Source organism: Cyprinus carpio, chromosome B6 (assembly GCF_018340385.1).
Source record: "Cyprinus carpio isolate SPL01 chromosome B6, ASM1834038v1, whole genome shotgun sequence".
NCBI classification, from domain to species: domain Eukaryota; kingdom Metazoa; phylum Chordata; class Actinopteri; order Cypriniformes; family Cyprinidae; genus Cyprinus; species Cyprinus carpio.
In genome coordinates, this window is record NC_056602.1 from 3,958,600 (window position 1) to 3,981,391 (window position 22,792).

Here is a 22,792-nt window from a genome sequence, read left to right on the forward strand (position 1 = left end):
ATTTTTGCTATTTTTTTTTGTTTTATTGTTTATTGCTTTAATATTAATTGGACACATATACATGCATATTACAGACACATAAATAGCGTGAAAACAACAACAACTACAACAAAACATAGTATAGGATAGCTAGGATGCGTGTTTTTACTTACACATACAAGACAAAGACAAAATCTCACGCAACAGTTTAGACAGCAGAAGCATAAAATAATAGCTTATACTGTACGTACAGTAGATTCAACCTATAGATCAGGCTCGGCCCATTAACCAGAGCGGTGTTACATAAAGCGGCTTCTTTAACACACTAAATCACATTTAAAGCGCTCTGTAAGACATTATATGCTACTATACCTCCTCTGGCTCTCCATTCGTGATCATTTTTTCTTCGAAAACCATGATTTCAGCTGAGTTTTCGTGACGTGACCCTCTGCGGAGGACAGCGTGACACTTTCCGGAAGTTGTAAGTGTGTAAAGAATTTCACTTGAAGATAGACTGTCCACCTCTGTCAACTTCCGGCTCACGGTGGCCATCCACTTTAGCTGTAAATAAACATATTTAGAGTCCTGTCATCATCAGTCTGTGCGTAACATTCGACACTAATGCTTCAGATATTTAAGTAATATGACATTTTCACTATCTTTGTAAATTGTAAATGTTTTGCTGCCATCTGTTGGCCTGGAGTAGGACCGTCAGCGGAACCAAATACAATAACAATAAATAAAAGCAGCAGAAATATTTAATGTTTAAATGCAAATGTTAGCTGTACTACCTACCCACACACACAGCTTTTCTCCCGGGTTTTGAGCGCAGCTCATAGTATTTATCTTATGAAGGGAGCTGGTTTCCATTCGCACAGGAAATGGAATGAAAGTTGGAGCTCTAGAATAGACAATTCCTTTTGAAGTCTTTAACTGTGCCAGTTATTTAAGGCTCGTGAGAGTGAGAGTACTTTACTCTTTACTCTTCGCACGAGCGCAGCACACTGAGCAGCAGTTATGGACGTCTTTGATGTGCAGAAGTTTATATCAGACATGGATATTAACTGGACGCCGGTGATTGCAGCCACAGTTTGCGGTGCAGGTGCATTATATCTCCTCTCGAGATGGAGATTTAATCAGAAGATTCAGAAGAAAATACTAAACGCACGGAAAAGACGAGATAAATCACTTCAACAGGCTGAGCAAGCAGTGCAACTATTTAAAACGCAGGTATAAAAACTAACATGCATCTATTATTCATGCGAAATGCATACAGTGTGTAGAGTAAGTGTTTATCAATGTGCATTTCGTGTATGCAAATTCTAATGTTGTCAAATCATTTGGGGTGAGTTGTTAGAATGAAATCTTATACTGTTCTTCTACTTCAAAATGTAAACAATAAAGCATATGGTTCAGTTAGAAACATGTAAGTAAATAAGGCAGTAGTAGCTTGCTATACGTCCTATACTCTTCTATAAGATAATATGTCCACATGATATAATCAATATGGCAAGCCGTTTTATGCTTAAATTGTTCCCAGTGTTACTCGTCGTAATTACATTTTTACTAGTAACAATTACAATAAGAGAGCTCTCTAATTCAGTTCTTACTAGTCAAAATGTAATTACAGAGCTCTCTAATAAAATGCTTACTAGTAAGAAATCTAGTTACAGAGCTCTGTGGGGAAACACTTCAAAATTAAAGGCACCATGAGCATGAATTGATCATTGTGTCAGAATGACCTTAAGAGTGAGGTGACAGTGTGGAAAGGTTTTGTTTTAATATTTTATCACTTCATTAATTCACACCTTTATATTATTATTATTATTTCTTTATTTCAGACATTTAGATCCATATCACAAAAATGGAAATAAAGAGTATAGTCTTGAAAATATCATCTCATTTTGGTGTTTATTATGCACTGTAACATGCATAGAATTTGAGCTACATATATAGGCTAGTTAATAAGTTAATCGTCTTTCTTTCTTTTCTTTCCTTCTTTCTCTCTGTCACTTTTTGGTCAGACATTAAGCAATAATAAAAATAATAACTGTGACATTATTTTGGGGGATTTTTTCGATAAGCTTAATTAGGCGATATTTTGCTGTCTGATTTTGGTCAGTATGTGGCAGCATGACTCTGTCTTACTGAGTTAATTCATTTAAAAACACAGATTCAAGTACGAAACATGTTTCTCTGAGACGTGCAACAGTTCTCCTCTAGCTTTGTTTGGAACTATTTGTGTTGGTGAAACAAAAGCGGACAATACTGTGTCCAAAATGTAACTCACTTATATTAATTTCTTAGTTGTTGAACTGTATAAAATCAACATCACATTCACGATCATTCTCGTGTGCTGATATTCAGAAAACTGCACTCTTGTTTTTTGATATATCTGTTTTTGTTGTTATACATATCAAATACTCATAAAGGGATATTTTTGCCCTCATAACTTGAATTATAGAGGCATTCTAACATGCTTCATCATGCAGTAAATGCTTCTAGAAACAGACCCATCTCAGCATTATTGTGTGAGTGGAAAATGTGAATAAAACCCTTGCAATGCTTAACAAAAACAGGTATTTTACAACCAGTAATTAAATATGCATATTTCTGATTATACATTTATACCATGTTTTCTGTGCAAGTGTGAATTCACCTTTAAAAATAACTTTTAGTTGCTACAAAGACTACTTATATTTCTTCTTTGTAAAGCATTATAATTTTACAATGATTTTAATCAGTATGGCCTGTAATAATATACTTAATAGATCAATAGAGCCTCAGCGCTGCTATTCATTATTAAAAGCTGCTTGAAAAAAATTCACCCGTTTCAACTGAAAAACTTAAGTTTAAGTTAACTCAACTTAAAAGTACAAAACTCACTAAGTTTAATCTTGCCTAGTGCTGAATTGCTTTATTGAAGTTCATGACTTTACAATATTTGCTGTTTCAACTTAAGTTCAAAAGTTTTTACACAAATGTTCTAGTTATGATAATGTAAACTATATATATTTTTTTTTTGTTTATCTTATTTTATTATATATTTCTTTTTTTGAAACATTTAAAAAAAAAAATTCTTGCAGTGTTTATAAACAGGTTTTTAATATTCTGAACAGTACACACCCTGCCTGTGCATGCTCATGTGTGAATGCCAGTAGGCTATATGTAGACAACAAGGGCACAAAAGTAGCAAAGAACTGCCAAGAAACTGTCAAACAAAGCTGTAAATGTACTCATACCTCATGGGAAACAACCACTGAGACAAGCTTGGAAAAAAGAAAAGAAAAAGAAACACACACACACACATATACACACACACATATACACACACACACATATATACACACACACACACACACACACACACACACACACACACACACACACACTCATTACAATCCTTATTTTCTTGAACATTTAAAAGGAGAAAGGTGTCCTGCAGTGCACCATCGTAGTCTTCATATTAGCTTGCATGCCCTTCTTGTGTATGAAGTGTCTCACCATGAGCCTGGTGTCCTGCAAAATAGAGTAAAAAATTAGGGCTGCAACTAACGATTATTTTTGATAATCGATTAATCGGTCGATTATTTTTACGATTAATCGATGAATCGGTTTATGTACTTATATTTTAGTTTTGCCCTTTTTTTTTTTTCCCCCAAGTAAATTATTAACAAAGGGTCTTTATCATTCAACATAGACTTTTTAGAGATTTTAACCATTTTGCATTGTCATATCCTCATCAAAAACATACTTGAAGTTGTGTTTTATTATGTGTTGGTTATCCTTTGTCGAACTCTTCTGCAATCAAAACACTGACCCATACATACTCTAGCAAATTTCACAAGGAGATTTCAAAAATAATGTTTTCCACCACGGCAGTCCTTAGGGCTCCTAAAGTAGTTTAACATCCCGAACAAAGCTTATTAAGGAATCTTTCAGAACATATCACGAAGAATAAGAATAAAACAGAATTAAAAATTGCAGTAAATTGCATTTTATTATATTTTTTTTCCTGTAAACACACAGCTTATACCTGGGAAACAGCTTTATAGCTTATGCTGTGAAATTGTAAACAATCCTTCCAATAAAGTGCCAATGGGCATGAAACCTGAATGGAACTCACATTTTAAAGTAAAATTTAAAAGTAAAAAATCCATCAGAAGGTTGTCCAGAAAAAAATTGGACACACACAAAAAACCTGCTGTGTGAAAAAGAGCAGTAAATACTTAGAAAAAAGTGCATTTCAAATACATTTAAACATTTACCTCTCATTCAGTCATAATTAGGCTGCATAACTGAATTATTAACTGGTAAACGACAAAGCTTTAAATGTTAATTGTTAAAAAGCAATGTTATCAGCTTTTTTACGACTAATAAACATTTGCAAACAACATTGTACTGCAGAATCTGCACAAATAAAAGTCGTTGCACACTGTGATTTTCATCGGATTTAAATATGTAGTGGTCCTTTTAACAGTGCAAAATTCAAAAATGTAATAAAGGGATAAAATGTTAACAAAACAGCTTATGCCTGAACTGACAGGAATTCGACTACCTGTGGGAAATGAGGCAGAACACTATTCACTCATTATTTGAGAAAAACTTTGCATTGCAGTGCAAAAAGGTCAACATGTCCCAAATGTTCAGGGCTTAACAGTTAGGCTTGCTCTCTTTTTGCTCCCACACTTTGGATGACTTCGTCCGATTAGTTTTTTTATCTTCCGCTCTTTTTTCTTCTTCTTTCTCGAGCTTACTCCACTGCCGCCTGCCTCACCCATCACGCTGAATGCTGCAGAGAGACGCTGTGCGGGAAGCACGTGACATAAAAACGAGGCCGGCTATTGGCTAGTCGCTGCTTCTCCTGCTGTACTGGCTGAGTAAAACCTCCGGTGGCTCATTACTGCCACACTTTGGTCACCGCAGATTTAAAATATGCACGAAATGAGCCGCTTACGGCAAATAAAAATTATTTAGCAACGAATCGATTACTAAATTAGTTTGACAACTATTTTAATAATCGATTTTAATCGATTAAATCGATTAGTTGTTTCAGCTCTATAAAAAATTACTAACAGTTGGTTATTCTATATACACTAAACACTGACAGACTTCAATATACACACATAAATGAAGAAACTCATTCAATATTTTAAATAACAGAAAGAGTGTTGGTTTAAAGCCGAGGTGCTCTGAGGCCCACTGTCCTGCAGAGTTTAGCTCCATCCTTAATTAAATACATCTGAATCAGTTAACTAATGTCTTACTAGGCTTTCCAGAAACTTCAAGGTAAGTTGTAGCTAAATTCTGCAGAATAGTGGACATCCAGGAGTGAGTTTAGACACCTCTGGTTTAAAGTTTCCCTATGCTGATTCTGTGAGTAATAGGAATGTAACAGTGTACTCAAAGTCGGTTGAAAATCGATGCAAATATGTGATGCAAGTTGATTGAGACGTTAAACGAATCAAAATACGTGATTTAAACAACAAGGGCTGCTGAAGCTGTATACTGTGACCGCCCTTTACAAGCACTATAGCAGCAAACATTCACCAAGTTAATAAATAGTAGCAAACATGATGATTTTTGATGAGGTGTGATAGAGGTTTGGCTTTCTGACGACTGTAAATGTAAGCGATGAGGTGGCAGCAGACAAAACAAAAACTGTAAATACACGTACAATATGGGTATGTTCAACCAAAAATGAAAATTCTGTCCTCAATTGTCCACCCTCATAAAATTTCAAACCCATAAGACCTTCGTTCATCTTCGGAACACAAATGAGGATATTTTTGATGAAATCCGAGGGCTTTTTGACCCTCCATTGGCAGCAACACAACTAAAACATTCGAGGTCCAGAACAATAGAAAGACATCATTAAAGTAATCCATGTGACTCCTACAATTTAACCTCAATTTTATGAAGCAACGTGAGTGCTTTTATTTGTGCAAAAAAACACTTTTTATTTATTTATTTTTTTATAATATTGTTGTTCTGCAAAAGATGATAAGAGCATCATGACGTATGTATGTTGTGTTCACTATAGAGTTGACATTGTACCATGAACAAGTTTTGAATAATATTTTATTTTAAATAAAGTGTTTTTTTGTTTTTGTTTTTTTGTTTTTTGCAAACAAAGCACCCGTGTTGCTTCATAAAATTGAGGTTGAATCACAGGAGTGACATTAATTACTTGAATGATGTTTTTCCTACCGTTCTGGACCTTGAATGTTTTAGTTGCCAATGGGGGAACAGAAAGCCCTCGGATTTCATCAAACACATTTTTGTTTGTGTTCTGAAGATGAACAAAGGTCTTACAGGTGTGGAATGACATGAGAGTGAGTTATTAATGACAGAATTTTCTTTTTTGGGTGAACTATCTGTTTAATAGGCAAAACCACACTGACCGGTGGATCTGCAGCTCCAAACGCAGCGAAATCGTTTCCTCGCTCCTACATCTTCCAGCCTTTGACCCGGACACAGATCGAACTTAGCTGTCTAATGATAGAAATGTAGGGGGAAAAATTAAGTCGTTCAAATGTTGGGTTATCTTAATAAGATATGGTTTATATTCTTTATTTAGTACATAAATGCAAAACTTACCCTTCATCAAGTCTCAGAATCACAGACAAATGTGACAAACTGTAAAAAGTAATTAAAAAATAATTATTCAACTTAAATTTACTTGTAAACAACACACACACACACACAAAGACATTTCCTGTACATCAGCCTTATAAACCCATTAATAATCTGAGTTGCCTAAAAGAAACTAGTATAAAGATGGATGGTCATCCTCACTGTAAGGTGCTCAGTTATAGCCTACGAAGGGAGGTAAACGGGAAATTGTTGGTTATTTGCTAATTACAGTTATGCCCAAAAATGTAAGTTACACAACACTTTTGCAGACTTTTTGTTCATGATTAAAATACGACTGATTCATACAACATAATGCATTTGTTTGCATTTACTGTTATCTGTTGCCAGTAATCAATTTGCAATCGTAAAACAAACGTATATATAAAATATATGATGGCCAATAAAATAACAAATGGCACAGAGAACGAGCTTGTGAGGAACAGATGTAATGCCTACAGTGCTTCCAACTGAATGTAATGTTTTAACGACATGTCGATTGTTCGGCTGACAAAAACATCTTTGTAAAAAAGTAGTCACATATTAAACTAGCTTGAACTGTTGATTAAAAAAAATGCGCTTTACTTTACTCCGTAACAAATACCAACTCAAACGCACGAAGCCTGAGGGATAAACTTTCAAGGGGCGCGAATATGAAGTGACTGATGGGTAAAGTCGAATTGTACCCACTTTAACGGTAAAATACACCTATAATCGCTCAAATTGCCCATCTTAATGATGTTTAACAGGTGGAGAAACAAAATTTGTGTCAAATCTCAAACGTTACATTATATTCTGCAGTGCTAATGCAGCACAGCGGCCACCGTATCAGAAATGCAAAACTTGAAATGTAACAATAACAATTCAATTACAGAGCTCTGTGACTGAGTTAGAGAGCTCTACAATTGCATTCTTACTAGTAGGAACTGAATTAGAGAGCTCTCTAATTGAATTAAAGGATCTCTGCAATTACATTCTTAGTAACAATTGAATTAGAGAGCTCTATAATTCAGTTGTTCCTAGTAAGAATTCCAAATAGAGAGCTCTCTAATTCAATTAAAGAGCTCTGCAATTATACATATCTCTAATGTGTTTTTTTTACTAGTAACAATTAAATTAGAGAGCTCTGAAATTGCATTTTTACTAGTAAGAAATTAGATAGCTCTTCAATCATAATTGTTACTAGTAATAATTGAATTCTAGAGCTCTCTAATTGAATTCTTCATAGTAAAAATGCAATTACGACGAGTAACGCTGGGAACAATTTAAGCTAATAGGGCTTGCCATACAACTCCAGATGGCACAAAACATAAACCATAGAACAGTGTAAATAAATACAACTAGAAAACAGTGAAAAATTCGACCTAATTATGATGGGAACACTAGTATCTTTGATATTTGCTGAAATGATCCTTGTAAACATAACAAACAAGCAAAATATATTTATAATTTCAAACTTTAACCTAAATTGAATACTTGTATAGAAGCTCTTTTTTTTATTATTCTTTCCTGAACCAAATCTGTATTATTTACTTCACCACAGAATATTTTTTATTAGTGCAGTCTGACTTTAATAGAGAATCAGACAAAGATAAAGTCTATCTTCACTATATTGTTGACTCTTTTCTGAATGTATGAGAGTGTGGTGTAGTTTTCAATTTTTACATAACCAATATTACAAGAATATTACAATACTGATATTTTAGATTAAACTAATTTATCAGATTTAACTGGATGTTTGGAAACCTACATATAAAACCATTGCTAGAGAAGATAAGCATTTGTGTAATTGGACTTTTGACTCAAAACCATTTACTTACTGAGATTAAGCAGCTGTGATAACTAGCCCCATTCTCCTTTATCATAGATTGATTCAATAAATATCTGATGTGTTTTTGTTTTTTTTTTCTCTCTCGCATCTTTCTAGAACCCAGACTTTGAAAGCAGCTCTATAGTGTCTCTGTCTTTGCCTGAGCTCACTGGGAAACTCAAGGACGGCTCCCTGCAGCCAGACGCTGTGCTTTATGCCTTTATGGAAAAGGTTGTGACTGCTGCCATATTTTACATGTGGATAATGTATGAGATTTATGAGTTTATGGCCAGCTTCAGAGGTTTACAATCAAAATTTTAAGACCATAAGCCATCTTGTGCAGTCTATTCTATACAACATTTACTAATAGTTTGAATCATATTTTTATTTATATGTCAGCTATACTGTAGTATAAATAAAAAATATATCTCCTCTTAAAAGAGGATAAGCAGCAATATATTATTAAAAATGAAACCTATAGCAATTATGGTGTTGTTGAATAACTGATTAATACATTTTAATTTCATTTGAATTCACTTGTATGTAATGTGGGAATATAATATTGCTTTTCCTATATTGTATTTTCTCATATATATGTATATGTGTGTGTGTGTGTTTGTTATTATTGGATAAATTATAGGTATTTTTGGTCAGTTTTTTGAAATTGAGATTTATACATAATCTGAAAGCTAATTTCCATTAAAACAATCCATTAAAATATGATTTGTTAGTATAGGACAGTATTTGGCCGAGATACAACTGTTTATATGTCTGGAATTTGAGGGTGCAAAAAAATCTAAACACTGAGAAAATCATCTTTGTCCAAAAGAAGTTCTTAGCAATGCATATTACTAAAGAAAAATGAAGTTTTGTTATGTTTACAGTAGGACATTTACAAAATATCTTAATGGAACATGATCTTTACTTAATGTCCTAATGATATTTGGCATAAAAGAAAAATCTATAATTTTGACCCACACAATTTATTGTTGGCTATAGCTACAAATATATCTGTTTTACTTATAACTGGTTTTGTGCTCCAGGGTCACATATATAAAAGTCCACAGGACCAGCAGAATAAGAAAATGCTTATTGTTGAGATGTGTACTGTTGTGCTTCAAAGGCTCTGGAGGTGAACAAGAATCTGAACTGCAGCACTGAGATCTTAATGAAGTCTGTGGCGCAGCTTAAAGACATCAACACTCAAAAGAAAGGTCTTCTGTATGGAGTGCCCATCAGCATCAAGGACAATGTCGCATATGAGGTGAATATGACGGGTTCAGAGAAGTGTCTTCCTGTTTGCAGTGTATGTAACGTCCTGTTTGTGTGAGCAGGGTCGTGACACTTCCTGTGGTGTGGTGAGTAAGTTGGATGAGCCTGCGCTCGTGGACAGTGTGGTGGTAAAGGTGCTAAAGAAGCAGGGCGCGATCCCGTTCATCAAGACCAACATACCACAAGGTCTTCTCAAGTGAGAAGTTTTTTTTTCTTTTATGAGAAATATCATTTCTAATTTTTGATTTTGCAGTGAACTTTATTCATGAAGCCCAGCTGTTCACCTTAAAAAAAAAATTTGTTATTAATTTGAAACCATTTATCTATGGAACCGAGATATACAGCCCAAGGGCATAACAGAACCAATTTTTATTGGAATCTGTTAAAATGATGATATTATGGTCAGCTATTATATGGAAATGTGAAAGATCAAAGATGTCACTTGATTTTCCCAAGATAAGACCCCTGCATAGTTCATATAACACCAGTCATAAACACCTGGGGCTCCACAATCATAATACATCTTATGAGAGGTAGAAGTTGATTTTAACGATCTTGATCACAAATGCCAAGTTTCAGGGGTCAGCTAGAGTAGTACTGAAATATAAGTGCAGAGGTGTGTCTTCAGCAGTTTCTTGAAGGTTGTGAGGGTCTCTGCAGATCAGGAGGTTAAAAGCCTGTTCCACAACACAGGAACAGAGAGAGTGAAGGTGCTGGAAAGCTGCTTTGTATCATTGTAACCACTGTTGTTACCAGCTCAGACCCTCTGTATTTGTATGCACTTTAGTTATGACTGCAGTAACCCCATTTACGGGCAAACCTTGAACCCCTGCAACCTTCAGAAGACTTCTGGTGGTTCATCCGGAGGGGAGGGAGCTCTGATTGGAGGAGGCGGCTCCATCCTGGGCCTAGGCACTGACATTGGTGGGAGCATTCGTATCCCAGCATCCTTCTGTGGGATTTGTGGATTCAAGCCCACAACAATGAGGCTAAGGTCTGTATGCATCTGTGATCTCATTTGTTTGAGGAAAAAGGTTTTGGAAGTGTAATGCTTGTTACAGTATATTTACAACAAAAGTTGTAAAGATTCTGTCCGACAAGTAACATCTGGAAGTAAATCATTTCAAGGTAAATCATGAACAGAAATATATGTTGAGATATTGCAGTGTGATTAAACAGTAACAGGGTTAACCATCTTATAATTCATTTAGCCATTGCTAGCCATGTGCACAGGTATATATTAGAAATATAATTGAATGCTTGTATTCCTACAGATCTCCAGTTTTTAATAATCAAATGTTTACTATAGAAAATCGAGGTAAACAGGGTTGGTCACTTGAGAAAAATCTCTCTCTCTCTCTCTCTCTCTCTCCATCTCTCTCTTATATATATATATATATATATATATATATATATATATATATATATATATATATATATATATATATATTGTGTATATATGTGTATATATATATATATAGAGAGAGAGAGAGAATAATAGAGAGAGAGAATAATAACACACACACATATAATACTATTATTAACTAGAGTGAATCAAAAGTAGCCTAATTACAAATAAAAAGGAGCACTTGGAATCACATTGCAAAATTCCTATAATAACATGTAAAGTAACTTGTTTTATACAATTTTATTTTTTTATTTTTTATGACTTTTGTTCATTTTTATTTTTAATGACAGACTCAGAAAGCAGCAGTTTTGTACGACGAACATAATGTAATATACTTCATTAATTGCATATGTGTTGCTGAATATGATTTTATTCAAGCAATATATAATTTCTTTTTACCTGTTTTTGATTTTGGGGTGAAACTCAACTTTCACCTTAATCTACCTGTTTTTCTTCTTCTCTGCTTTGCTTTATTTTTTTATCATCTGTGTTTAGTGTTCAAGGAATCAGTTCATGCGTCAAAGGCCAAAAGTCAGGTGAGATCACATCCATCATCCTGCTGGGCTCGTTTTGAACTGTACACAATCTGAACATCATGTGGTCTCATTGTTTTGGTTTTCAGTGTTGTCCTCTCTTGGTCCTTTGGGAAGGGACGTCGAGAGCTTGGCACTGTGTATGCGGGCGCTGCTTTGTCAGGACATGTTCTCCTTGGACCCCACCGTCCCTCCCATACCATTTAACCAAGAGGTTCTGTATTAAAAATCACAGACAAGATCCCTGTACAGGATATGTGATGTGTCAAGTGAATGCAGAATCTGTGCTCTTATTAAACAGGTGTATGAGAGCTCAGAGCCCCTGAGGATTGGTTATTATGAGAACGACGGGTACCTGCAGCCGTCTCCAAGCATGGCCAGGGCCTTCAGGGAGACCAAGGACCTGCTGGAGAGAGCAGGGCACACGGTACACACAAACTGCATTAACAGTTGTTATGTAAGGTTATGGTTGAACAAAAAACAAAACTCTCGATTTGGATATGATTGAGGCTTTTGAGTCATGGATCGGATCAGCAAGAAAATAAATATTTTGTATCAGTGTAACTTTGCTTTCCATGTATTACTTGAAGCACACTTTAAGTACTTTTTCAATACCACAGAAAAAACTATTAAAAAACTTCCAACATGATTAAAGGCAAGTGACGTCAATAAAAAAAGTAAGAACAAATACACAAATTACAAGCATAGATAAATACAATATAACAGTTTCAAATAAAACAAGATGTAATAGTGGTATTCAGGTATAGAAATATAATAATTACATGAAAAATAATACTGCATTGTGTTCACTGTATAAATTAAATATAGATTAATCTTTGTTAAAGCTGTGTTTTAATTAGTATTAATGACACAGACAGCAGCAGGTATTTATAGGCTACTCTCCCTTTTAGACCTGATGCATGGATCCATTATGTGACCCTGGACCACAAGGTGAAGGTATTTATAGTTTCGGAGTCGCATGTAGTATAAGTCGCATCAGACCAAAAATACTTTCATGACGACTGGTTTGAAAAAAAACACAATATAAGTCGAGATGCAACTATAAGATCTGCATTTAGGGTTTAGAACCATCAACCAATATTGAGAAAAAACATTGTCCCGTCTACTTAGCAATCGAAAAATTTACTCTATATGCTTCATGCTCCTGTCACCTTTACAGATCGGCCTGCATGATTTTGGCATATGTTACAGTTTGTAATCTGCAGACAGGGTTTTTTTTTTTTTGGCTATTGCTAAAAATATACCCAAGCAACTTAAAACTGGTTTTGTGGTCCAGGGTCACAAATGTAGGATAATGATACACATCCGATTTCTTTCTCAGCTGCAGGGTTGACAAGTCTGCTGTTTTACCCTGGAGTTTGGCTACTTTTACATTGTTGCCACAGATTGTTTTGGCCTGTTGTTGTCAAGCGATCTTTGACCAAACCCCCAACCTTGACTGGGGCTAAGTTTGTGAAGGATCAGTTGAGCCTATCACAAAAGAAGTGCAACCCGTAGTTATAGGCTGGATGATAAATCAATGATTTTCAGAATGCATCGCGAAAGGGATTTTGATTTTAGTTTTTAACAGAAAGATGGCGCTCCTAAAGTAGAAATATAGTGTTTATCCGCACACTCAAATGCTTATGAAGAAGAGTGCTAGTGCATTTGGCTGAGTTATGTAACGTTAATTCCAACTCAGCTCAGAATGCTTTTATGACGCAGGATTGATGTAAACACAGCCCACTGTGAACACCCTTGTAATTCGCCTTTAAACCTTTTCTAATTTTACGATTTCTTAGCAAGGTTCTCGTGTGTGGTAAGGATTTGGAAACAAGCAGAGTATGGACCTTTCTAATTTCATGCAGTGCCGTTTGCTGTTCAAACACTAAGCTCAGAATCGCAATAATTCGGAAAATCATAGAAATTATTTTTTTTTTCTCGATTTGCGATGCATTGATTTATTTTCCCAGCCCTAGTAGTTATTGTTGCTGCGTCGTATATGAGGTGTGGCTAGTTGATGCAAATCATGTTGTTATGAAGCTCTTATGGAGCAAAGAGGAAACTGACAACCCACCAACAGACAAGAGAGAGCAGGTTACTTTTGGTATGAAACAAAGTCACAGCGTCAGCTTTCTTTTGTGTGTTGTTGTTTTTGTTTTTTTTTTTTTTTTTTTTTTTATAAAGAAATTAAATTAATAAATACCATTTTGTGGCTCTTTAATCTGTCGTGATGACAGATCACTGTAGCACCTCGGTTCAAGTGGCACATGAACTGATCATCTCTTCCTCTCTACTAGATATGGCACAAAATAAACAGGAATGAACATCAGAAGTTGTCTTGTTTCAACCACGAAAAAGGACGTCAGTACACACCATTTTTCAAGTTCAAGTCCAACAACATTAATCTATTCTCCAGTCTGGTTTGTCGGACAAATTGGCCGATTCTGCGTTATGATTGGTCAGATCACCCGTCAATCAAACTTCGGTGAAGGGTCAGTTGGGCTGGTTTCGTTTCGCAGACCTGGCAACCCTGCTTAACTGTTTTCATTCACTTACATAGACAATACCCACTGCTTTACGAGAATGATTGACACGACAGGATACCGTATGCGCACTGAAAACATTTATGCAGGAGTACCAAATTCTCTTTCGCCTCTTCTTGCGCTGGAATGGTTTAAAATCTCTTGTATTTGCAAACTGGCAAGACATAACACATACAAATGCTAAACTTTTACTTTATGATGGTTAAATTTTGCAATTAATCTGCAAAAAAATGAGGGGCCTGCTGCGTACCGATCACAGATCAGCTATGATCTGTTTAAGCCCTAATGCAATCCAATGCAGGTATATTACGAAAGAAAATGCCCTTTTTAAACCATTAACACACAACAATGGTTATGAATTGGTCATGAAAGTCTGACTGGTTTTAAGGGTTATTTGAGGGTTAAAAGCTGTGTCAACACATTGTACATGTGTGATAAAGACTTGAAAAGCTGATGTTCTGGCATGTTTATCACATTTTAGCTGGTTCCATTCCAACCCCTCCGGCTCTACCATGCCTTACATGAGTTGACTATGAGAGGAATCTTGGGTGATGGAGGTCGTACCCTCTTCAGTCATCTGTACGTTCAGATTTCCATTGAAGAAAATGTAGCCACATCTTAACTGTAGTAACCACATTTCATTGTATATTGTGTGCGTTTTGTGTGCTTTCAGGCAGGCAGGCCCCATTGACCCATGTCTCCGTGATCAGACAAATATTTTGAGCATTCCAGGCTTCATAAAGAAGCTCATTTCTATTGTTCTCAAGCCTTTTGTGAGTGCTTCTCATTTGTGTCTAATTAAGCAATCAGTTGTCTTGAATAGAGGATATTCAACCGAATGTTTTTCACTGGTCTTAATGTTTGTACTCTTCAGTATCCACGGTTATCTGCAAACATGGATGGAAGTCTTGGAGTTGGGTCAGTTATAGAGATGCACATTTTATTCATTTGCATAAAGAACATAATTTTGTTGATTAAATATTTTCTAGAGGTTACAATTACTATTTTATTTACAATTTAAAATTTTTAGAAAAAATGTAAATACACTACCACTCAAAGTTTGGGTCAGTAAGATTTTTTAGTACTATTATTCAGTGAGGATGCATTCAATTGATAAAATAATAATGAAAAGTTAACATTTGAAAATTGAAAATTCAGCTTTGATGGCAGGTGTGAATTTGAAGCCCAGCGTAATGGCAACTGAAAATTGAAAATTCAGCTTTGATAGTAGGATTTTAAAATGTTTTATTTGTTTTTGCTGTATTTTTTTTTATTAAATAAATGCTGCATTGGTGAACAGAAGAGACTTCAAAACATAAAAAAATATCTTACCAATCCCAAACCTTTGAATGGAAGTGTATTTTCACCCCCAAAAGTAAAAAACAAACACACACACACACACACAAAAAAAAAAAAAAATTTTTTTTTTGGAAGTGTATTTTAAATTAATTATTTTTAATTAACAACTAAAGGACTTTAATGGCATAAATTATTTAACTATTTTTTTCTTGTTTAATCTGTGGCAGAATTGTGGAGACAACATGCAAATATTGAGGTAGTCTTTTATTATATAGATTTCTCTATTATGTGGTTTCATCCACACCACTAAAACTGTAGAAATGATTATCCACTTTATTAAGGGAACAAGAGCTGGAGGCACAAAATGCGTAATGTTTACAGACCTGGAGTTTTAGAGCTGTGGGGGCTGTAAGAGACCTTTGAGTCTCAATGGTCATTGCTATAGTACATAAAACCATGTGAAGCGATGTGTTTTTCTTACATTATACATAAGCTACTAAATGCATTCATTCCTGGAACCTAGAAAAATTTCAAAGCTATCCTGATGAAAACCAACGTACACTACTGTACTTGACTTCTTCACATTGGCATATCCTTACTCAACCAATAGCTGTAGCACAATTTTCATCAAAAAAAATCTGAAGATCTGCTAAATAGGTCTTGCGCAACTTGCACAAACACACCTCACACCTTCCTCAACTTTTAAATTGGACATTTTTCTGCCAAACTGACCACATTCTTCAGCTTTTGTGTCTGATCACATAAGAATATCATAAACATTATAGAGCATGTAAAGTATACAAGTATACAGAAGTTTTTCTGTTTTCTTATCTGCAGGAATACATTCAGGAGGTGATAGCAGAGTGGAGGAGACTGAATGTGGATGTTTTGTTGTGTCCCATGCTTGGACCAGCCTACAATTTCCGTTACTGCGGGAGTCTCAACAGTACTGTCTTACCTCATTTACATTACCATTACATTTACATCATTCTTGTGCCTGTAAACACAGTTTGACATCATTTTTGAATGCAATTTATTTATTTTGTTTTATTTTTTTCCTTGTTAATAACTGCACTACATCTTATGCCTCATTATTTTTGTTTTCGCTTTTTATTCCCTCAGCATTACTTCTAAATCTGTTCTGACCAGTCATATGCCTCTTATGATTTTGTCTTCTTGATGTTTTTAGAGGAATAGTTGAAAATGAAGATTTGCTGAAAATTTACTCAGCCGCAAGCCATCATAATGTTAATTGGTTTGTTCATCTGAACAGATTTGGAGAAATGTAGCATTGCATCACTTGCTCACCAATGGAAAAAAAAAAAAAAATCTTACCAATCCCAAACCTTTAAATGGAAGTGTTTTTTTTTTACCCCCAAAAGTTAAAAAAACAAAAACAAAAAAAAGGAAAAAACTTTTTTCAGAACTCTGCAGTGAATGGGTGCCGTCAGAATGAGAGTCCAAACATCTGATAATCCACAGCACTCCAGTGGTGAAATGAAAAAGACTTACTGATGGATTTGTTTCTTACACACACACAGTTTTTCACTTCAGATATTTTTATTCACTTTATGCACCCATCCACTGCTGAGCAAGTGATTCAATGCTGAATTTCTCCACAGCTGTTCAAATGAAGAAACAAACTCATTTACATCCGGGATGACCTCAAGATGAGTCAATTTTTTTTTTTTTTAACAAACTGTCGTTTTTGGTTGAACTATTGCTTTACAGTTTAGATATTTATTATGTTATATAATTTATTATGTTATGTTATGTTTTTTTTTTTTTTTTACTATACAGTTGCTATTTACATGTGGAAATTAAGTTAGAACTAGTAAAGCTGAGGGATTAAAAGCTTATTTGCTTTACCTATGTGGCAATTTTATACTTCCTGTTAGTATTTTACCTAAAAAGGGTCAAAAACTGGATTGTGTGATTCTTTGACAGTTTGAAATCATGCTGTAGGTTACATGTTACAGCGGTTTAATGTTACTTATTAACTCGACCGTAATGATTCCAGCATTGCGTAAGGCCAGTAACAGTCGTCTAGATGCAGTAAATTTTCTCCGCTCTGAAGGTGCTCTCAGTTACACCATCCTGTATAACCTGCTGAACTTCCCTGCCGGGGCCGTGACCGTGTCTACAGTGACAGAGGAGGACGAGGCACAGCTCCGTCACTACAGGGGTGTCCATGGGGACATGTGGGACAGACTCTTTGTTAAGGTACAATTTCACAGTGCAAGACCACTTAGGTAATTTGGCATTAAATGCATATGTATTTTTGTCTTTAAATAGTCTTAAAATATTGCGGTAGACTTTGTGTGTGTTGAATGCCTGACTACCACAAGGAGGCAGTATAGTCACGATTACAAAGAAGGAACCAGCAAGTGGTAAGCTGACATATAAATCTTATTAAACTTTAAGCTATATAATTTTATTAAATGTAGTGCTCTTATAACTCGAGGAACAAAGTAGTAAAGCCATATATGACACTGTGTATTTTTGAGTCATTCTAATCTAATGGGACTGCACTATTTGCTTCGCAATTTCTTAAAAAAAAAAAAAAATATTTTTTGTAAAAAAAAAATTAATGCCCAATTATTAAATTAAGTCAATTTTTTTTTTAAACTATTACCCCAGTCCTAAATATATAAGATGACAGTCTTGCATCGTGCCAGTAGTTTTTTGTTAATATTCTGATAGCTTTACTCTATTTTTTTTAATTAATATAACACTGGATAATGTTTCCAAGCATGTTTTGTGTCATCTCCATAACATTTCTAATGTTTGAAGGTTTAATTGTCAGTGTAGTAATTACTGTAGAAATGTATATGAATGTAAAAATGACTAGTTTATTTTACAGTGAATGTTTATGTACCATAAAAGGCTTTTCTGTAATAGTAATTACTGTAGAAATGTATATGAATGTAAAAATGACTAGTTTATTTTACAGTGAATGTTTATGTACCATAAAAGGCTTTTCTGTAAAAATTGATTACTGGCTTGAGGGTTTGGGGCTTGACAAGGCCAAATACTGATAATGATCAAAAAATTAACTTTTTGTTTGAACTTATGATCAAAACATTATCACAAAAAAAAAAAAAAAAAAAGATCAAATCAAACCATTAATTTTTAAAGGTGGAATGTCAGATGCAGTGCATTTAAAAGCCTAAAACTTCAAAAGCAACATTTCAGGCAGATGTTTTGGTTTATTTTATTATTTTATATAACATATTATAGTTTCACGGAGATTATTGAAAACATACATGTTTGTTGATATTCTAATAATGAACAAAACTAAAAATAAAAATGATTTAAAAGGAATTTTGCATTACAAAGCATGGGATGCAAATAGGACACAAATAACAGTTTGTGTGTGTGTGTGTGTGTGTGTGTGTGTGTGTGTGTGTGTGTGTGTGTGTGTGTGTGTGTGTGTGTGTGTTCAGGCGGTGAAGGGTGGCGTTGGTCTCCCTGTGGCAGTGCAGTGTGTGTCTCTGCCGTGGCAGGATGAGATGTGTCTGCGCTTTATGAGAGAGGTGGAACAGCTCACAGCCAAGAGCAAACTCACCAGGAAACATTAATGACAAAAATTCTGCTGCATATGTTTGTGGGCTGCTAACGGTTCAGTCTCGGGTGAGTCATGAGCAGACCTGCACTGAGTCTGTAACCGCAGAAACATCCACAGATGTTCTAGGTAACGCAAAAATCCTGTAAGTGGTTCATCAAAAGCTTTAGCTGATATGATGATGCTTCAGCTAAGAACAACTCTGGTTCTCTTGACTCTGTATGATGCAGTTTTACCATTGTACATTTTAATAATGTTTACTAATGACTGTCACTGTGATTGTGTGTTAAGGTTTTGGAAGGAATAATGGTACTTTAATATTAATTTACTTATTTTTTCAATGTTAAAATACTTTCTTTTTTCAGATTAATATTCTGAAATTATTATAAGTAAGCCAAGTTAGTTTGTCAACCAGTGGCAGGTGGGAAGAATCTTTGTGAAATCAGGTTTTATTTTTCACAGTAACGTTTGGAGAAGATAGTGCTGCTGAAATTGCACACCTTAAATAAGTAACAAGAAACTCTAAATCATTTCTCACAATGTTTAATGAAACATGACTATTTGCACTGAGTTTAGAAGCAATGCCGCTTCATCAAAACTGAATGAGGATTGGAATGTATCTCTTCATTTCTGTATCATTTTGTATAATTTAATACCACACAAATGCATTAAAGTAAAAATGAATCAGAGCTGTACATCACCGGTTCTCTGGAAGACCATCGTCCTTGCTTGGCTGTCGTTATGAGATGAGCGGCACTCATTTTCTGTGCCCTGAATGATGACTTCGCTTGGAAAGGCTTTAACTGGACTTAATGACACATGACGCCATCAGCTCCGATGTAATGTAAATATTTGTCTGTTCTGGGTTTTGCGCACATTTTACATTCTTCATTTACATGATCAAGTCATCAAGGATGGAAACTCATTAGGGACATTTTGATTTCCTCTCATTTTATTGTTCTCTTTGATGTTTCACTCTTGAAATGGATGCTAATTCTAACTCGGGCCTGCAAAGAATTAAAAAAAAAAAACATGTAACATCAACAAATGCTGCATTCAAAGGTTTGGAGATCTAAAAAAAAATTGTTTTTTTGAAAGAAATTAATACTTTTATTCAGCAAGCTTGCATTAAATTGGTCAAAAGTGACTAAATACATTTAAAATCTTACTAGTGTTCTCAGCAGTTAGAAACGACTATATGGCACAAAAATTAAGTCTGACAAAATTAGCATTTCAAATCCAAAGATCAGATTCAAAAGAAAGATTTGTTTATTGAAACAGCAAAATTTCAGTCTGTACCTCACACAAAGCAACTGTACACCAACCAAGGTCTTCAGCACTCTAAAATCTATGATATACTCAAATATTTTGTTGGGAAAAGATTTTCTTTCAATTGTTAATTGTGTCCAACTTACTTAAATTACATGCTAATTTAATTTCAAAACATGTAATATTGTAAATTAACTGTGGGTGTAGGCATTTGTTCAAATCAAACAAACACTCATGTGATTTTATTAAAGGGACGGTTCATCAATAAAATGAAAATTCTGTCATCATTTAACAACATTTTAACAGCTGCTGCTATAGCCATTGACTTTCACAGTATTATTGTCAAAGTCAAAGGGGACCATCAACTGTTTAGTTCAGCCAAAGAAATAAAAATCATACAGGTTTGAAACAAAGTGAAGGTGAGTAAAAGAATGAATTTGGGTTACTATCTTGAGCTACTAAATTCAAAGAATGGGGTAAACTAAGGTAATACAGTTAGTTCTTAATATGATATTTATAAAGCCAGGGTTACTAGAAAGCAAGGCCGTAACCATGTCTTGAACATTGGGGGGACCAACTTACACACACACACATATATATATATATATATATATATATATATACACACACACAGACACTCACACTGCCATTCAAAAGTTTGGCATTAGTAAGCTTTTTAATGTTTTTAGAAGAAGTTTCTTTCATCAAGGCTAAATAATTTTTTCTGAATTTATTTTATTCAGTTCTTATTACTTAATCAAAAAAACCTAACAGCAGTTTGATTGATATTACTTGGAATGTGCAATAAAAAAAAAAAAAACTGACTTCTGTAAAATAAATAAATAAAAATGGAGTTATCTGTTTTTGCAAATGAACACACACACACACACACACACACACACACACACACACACACACATATATATATATATATATATATACTGCCATTCAAAAGTTTGGGATTAGTAAGCTTTTTAATGTTTTTAAAAGAAGTTTCTTTCATCAAAGCTGAATTTATTTGATCAAAAATACAGAAATAAATGACATTTTGTGAAATTGGATTGTAATTTAAAATAAGTTTTATATTTTAATATACCTTAAAACATTATTTGTTCCTGTGAAACTAAGCTGAATTTTCAGCATTAGTACTTCAATTACTTTTATTATTACTATGCTGATTTATGATTTATCAATGTTGGAAACAGTTGTGCTGCTTCATATTTTATTTGGGGACTAGTGCTACTATTTTCAGGATTCATTGATAAAAAGACAACAATGTTTATTTTTTAAGACAATAGTGTTTTAAACAGTATATTGAAAATAGAAATTACTATTCAAAAGTCTTGGGTCAGTAAATTGTTCCTTCTTTTTTAAAAACAAAATTAATACTTTTATTCAGCAAATATGTGTTAAATGGATACATTTATTTTAAAGAAAAGATTACTATTTTGAATAAATGATATTCTTTTTATCCTTTTATTCGTCAAAGAATAAAAAAGAAGTATCACAGGTTCCAAAAACATATTAAGAAGCACAACAACAATACTGTTAATAAATCAGCATATTATTTAGAATGATTTCTGAAGGATCATGTGACACTGAAGATGTTAATAAATCAGCATATTATTTAGAAGGATTTATGAAGGATATTTTTTAAATTGTGTTAGGGATTGACTTTTTTTTATTTTTTTATTTTTTTTGATAACGATAATTGTGAAGATTTCTGCGATTCAACAGTCCAGTGATTCAGGTTTTGTCGGCTTTTGGGTTCTTATTGAACGAACGGGAAGCAACGCCTCTGGACAGGATTCTCTTTTCTCCCGCGCCGTTCTGCTTCTTTTCTTCTTTTCTCAATTTTTATTTTATTTTTTATTTTTTATTTTTTTGCTCTACGTCACCGCACCCCCCACCGCGCTTCTGCTTCGTTTGAGTTTTCCTTTCTTTCCTTCGGCGGTGAGCTCGCCCCGAGGCCCTTATAGCCAAATTGGTTTACACTGGGGAGATAAATGCTCTGCAAATGCGCTTAAACACATACAGTAAAAATGCAGACAGTGCGTATCGGGATTACCGACCGAGTCAGAGAGCCGCTGCTCGCCGAGTCTGTCTCATCCACCCTCGGGAAGAGTACAGGAGGATTTAGCATATCCTTGCCTGTCAGTAATTCCTGGCATTATATAACGCCGCGGCAACAATAAAAGTCCGGCGGTATTGTGAAAGTATTGTTCTGCAGGGCTGACAGAGCGAGTCTTCGGGCGGGTCAGATGATGGAAGGGTAAGACTGTGCGCATCTTTGCAGAGTTTTCAAGTGAGACCCCTGTCGAGGGAATTATGGGGAATCTGCTTTAAACCTCTGAAGTGAGGAATGAATTTCTGCTGAGCGGCGTCTTCTGTTGTCTTAACGCCGAGAGCGGCGGAGGAGCTTTTACAAAAGTGGTCGCGTTCAGTATTCTGCTACTTGAATATTTTGTCCTTTTTGTC

The 22,792-nt window shown here is 34.7% G+C and overlaps 1 protein-coding gene across 1 annotated transcript; it reads left to right on the forward strand.

The window, feature by feature from the left end:
* The first annotated feature begins 996 nt into the window (after positions 1–996).
* Positions 997–19,740, forward strand: LOC109101674 (fatty-acid amide hydrolase 1-like). Its single transcript, XM_042725355.1, has 15 exons — positions 997–1,209; positions 8,540–8,653; positions 9,546–9,686; positions 9,757–9,890; positions 10,482–10,688; positions 11,598–11,638; positions 11,725–11,849; positions 11,937–12,062; positions 14,663–14,760; positions 14,855–14,954; positions 15,056–15,100; positions 15,698–15,736; positions 16,318–16,426; positions 17,558–17,703; positions 18,927–19,740. The coding sequence occupies exons 1-15, from the start codon at positions 997–999 to the stop codon at positions 19,059–19,061; spliced, it is 1,773 nt and encodes a 590-aa protein (XP_042581289.1). The 3' UTR covers positions 19,062–19,740.
* Positions 19,741–22,792: the final 3,052 nt, after the last annotated feature.

Excerpts from the sequence above, each read along its gene's own strand:
- LOC109101674 (XM_042725355.1), top strand. The coding sequence starts at position 997 with ATGGACGTCTTTGATGTGCAGAAGTTTATATCAGACATGGATATTAAC. Across the intron at positions 8,654-9,545 it reads TTTATGCCTTTATGGAAAAG|GCTCTGGAGGTGAACAAGAA; the intron begins GTTGTGACTGCT and ends TGTGCTTCAAAG. Across the intron at positions 9,891-10,481 it reads ATACCACAAGGTCTTCTCAA|TTATGACTGCAGTAACCCCA; the intron begins GTGAGAAGTTTT and ends TATGCACTTTAG.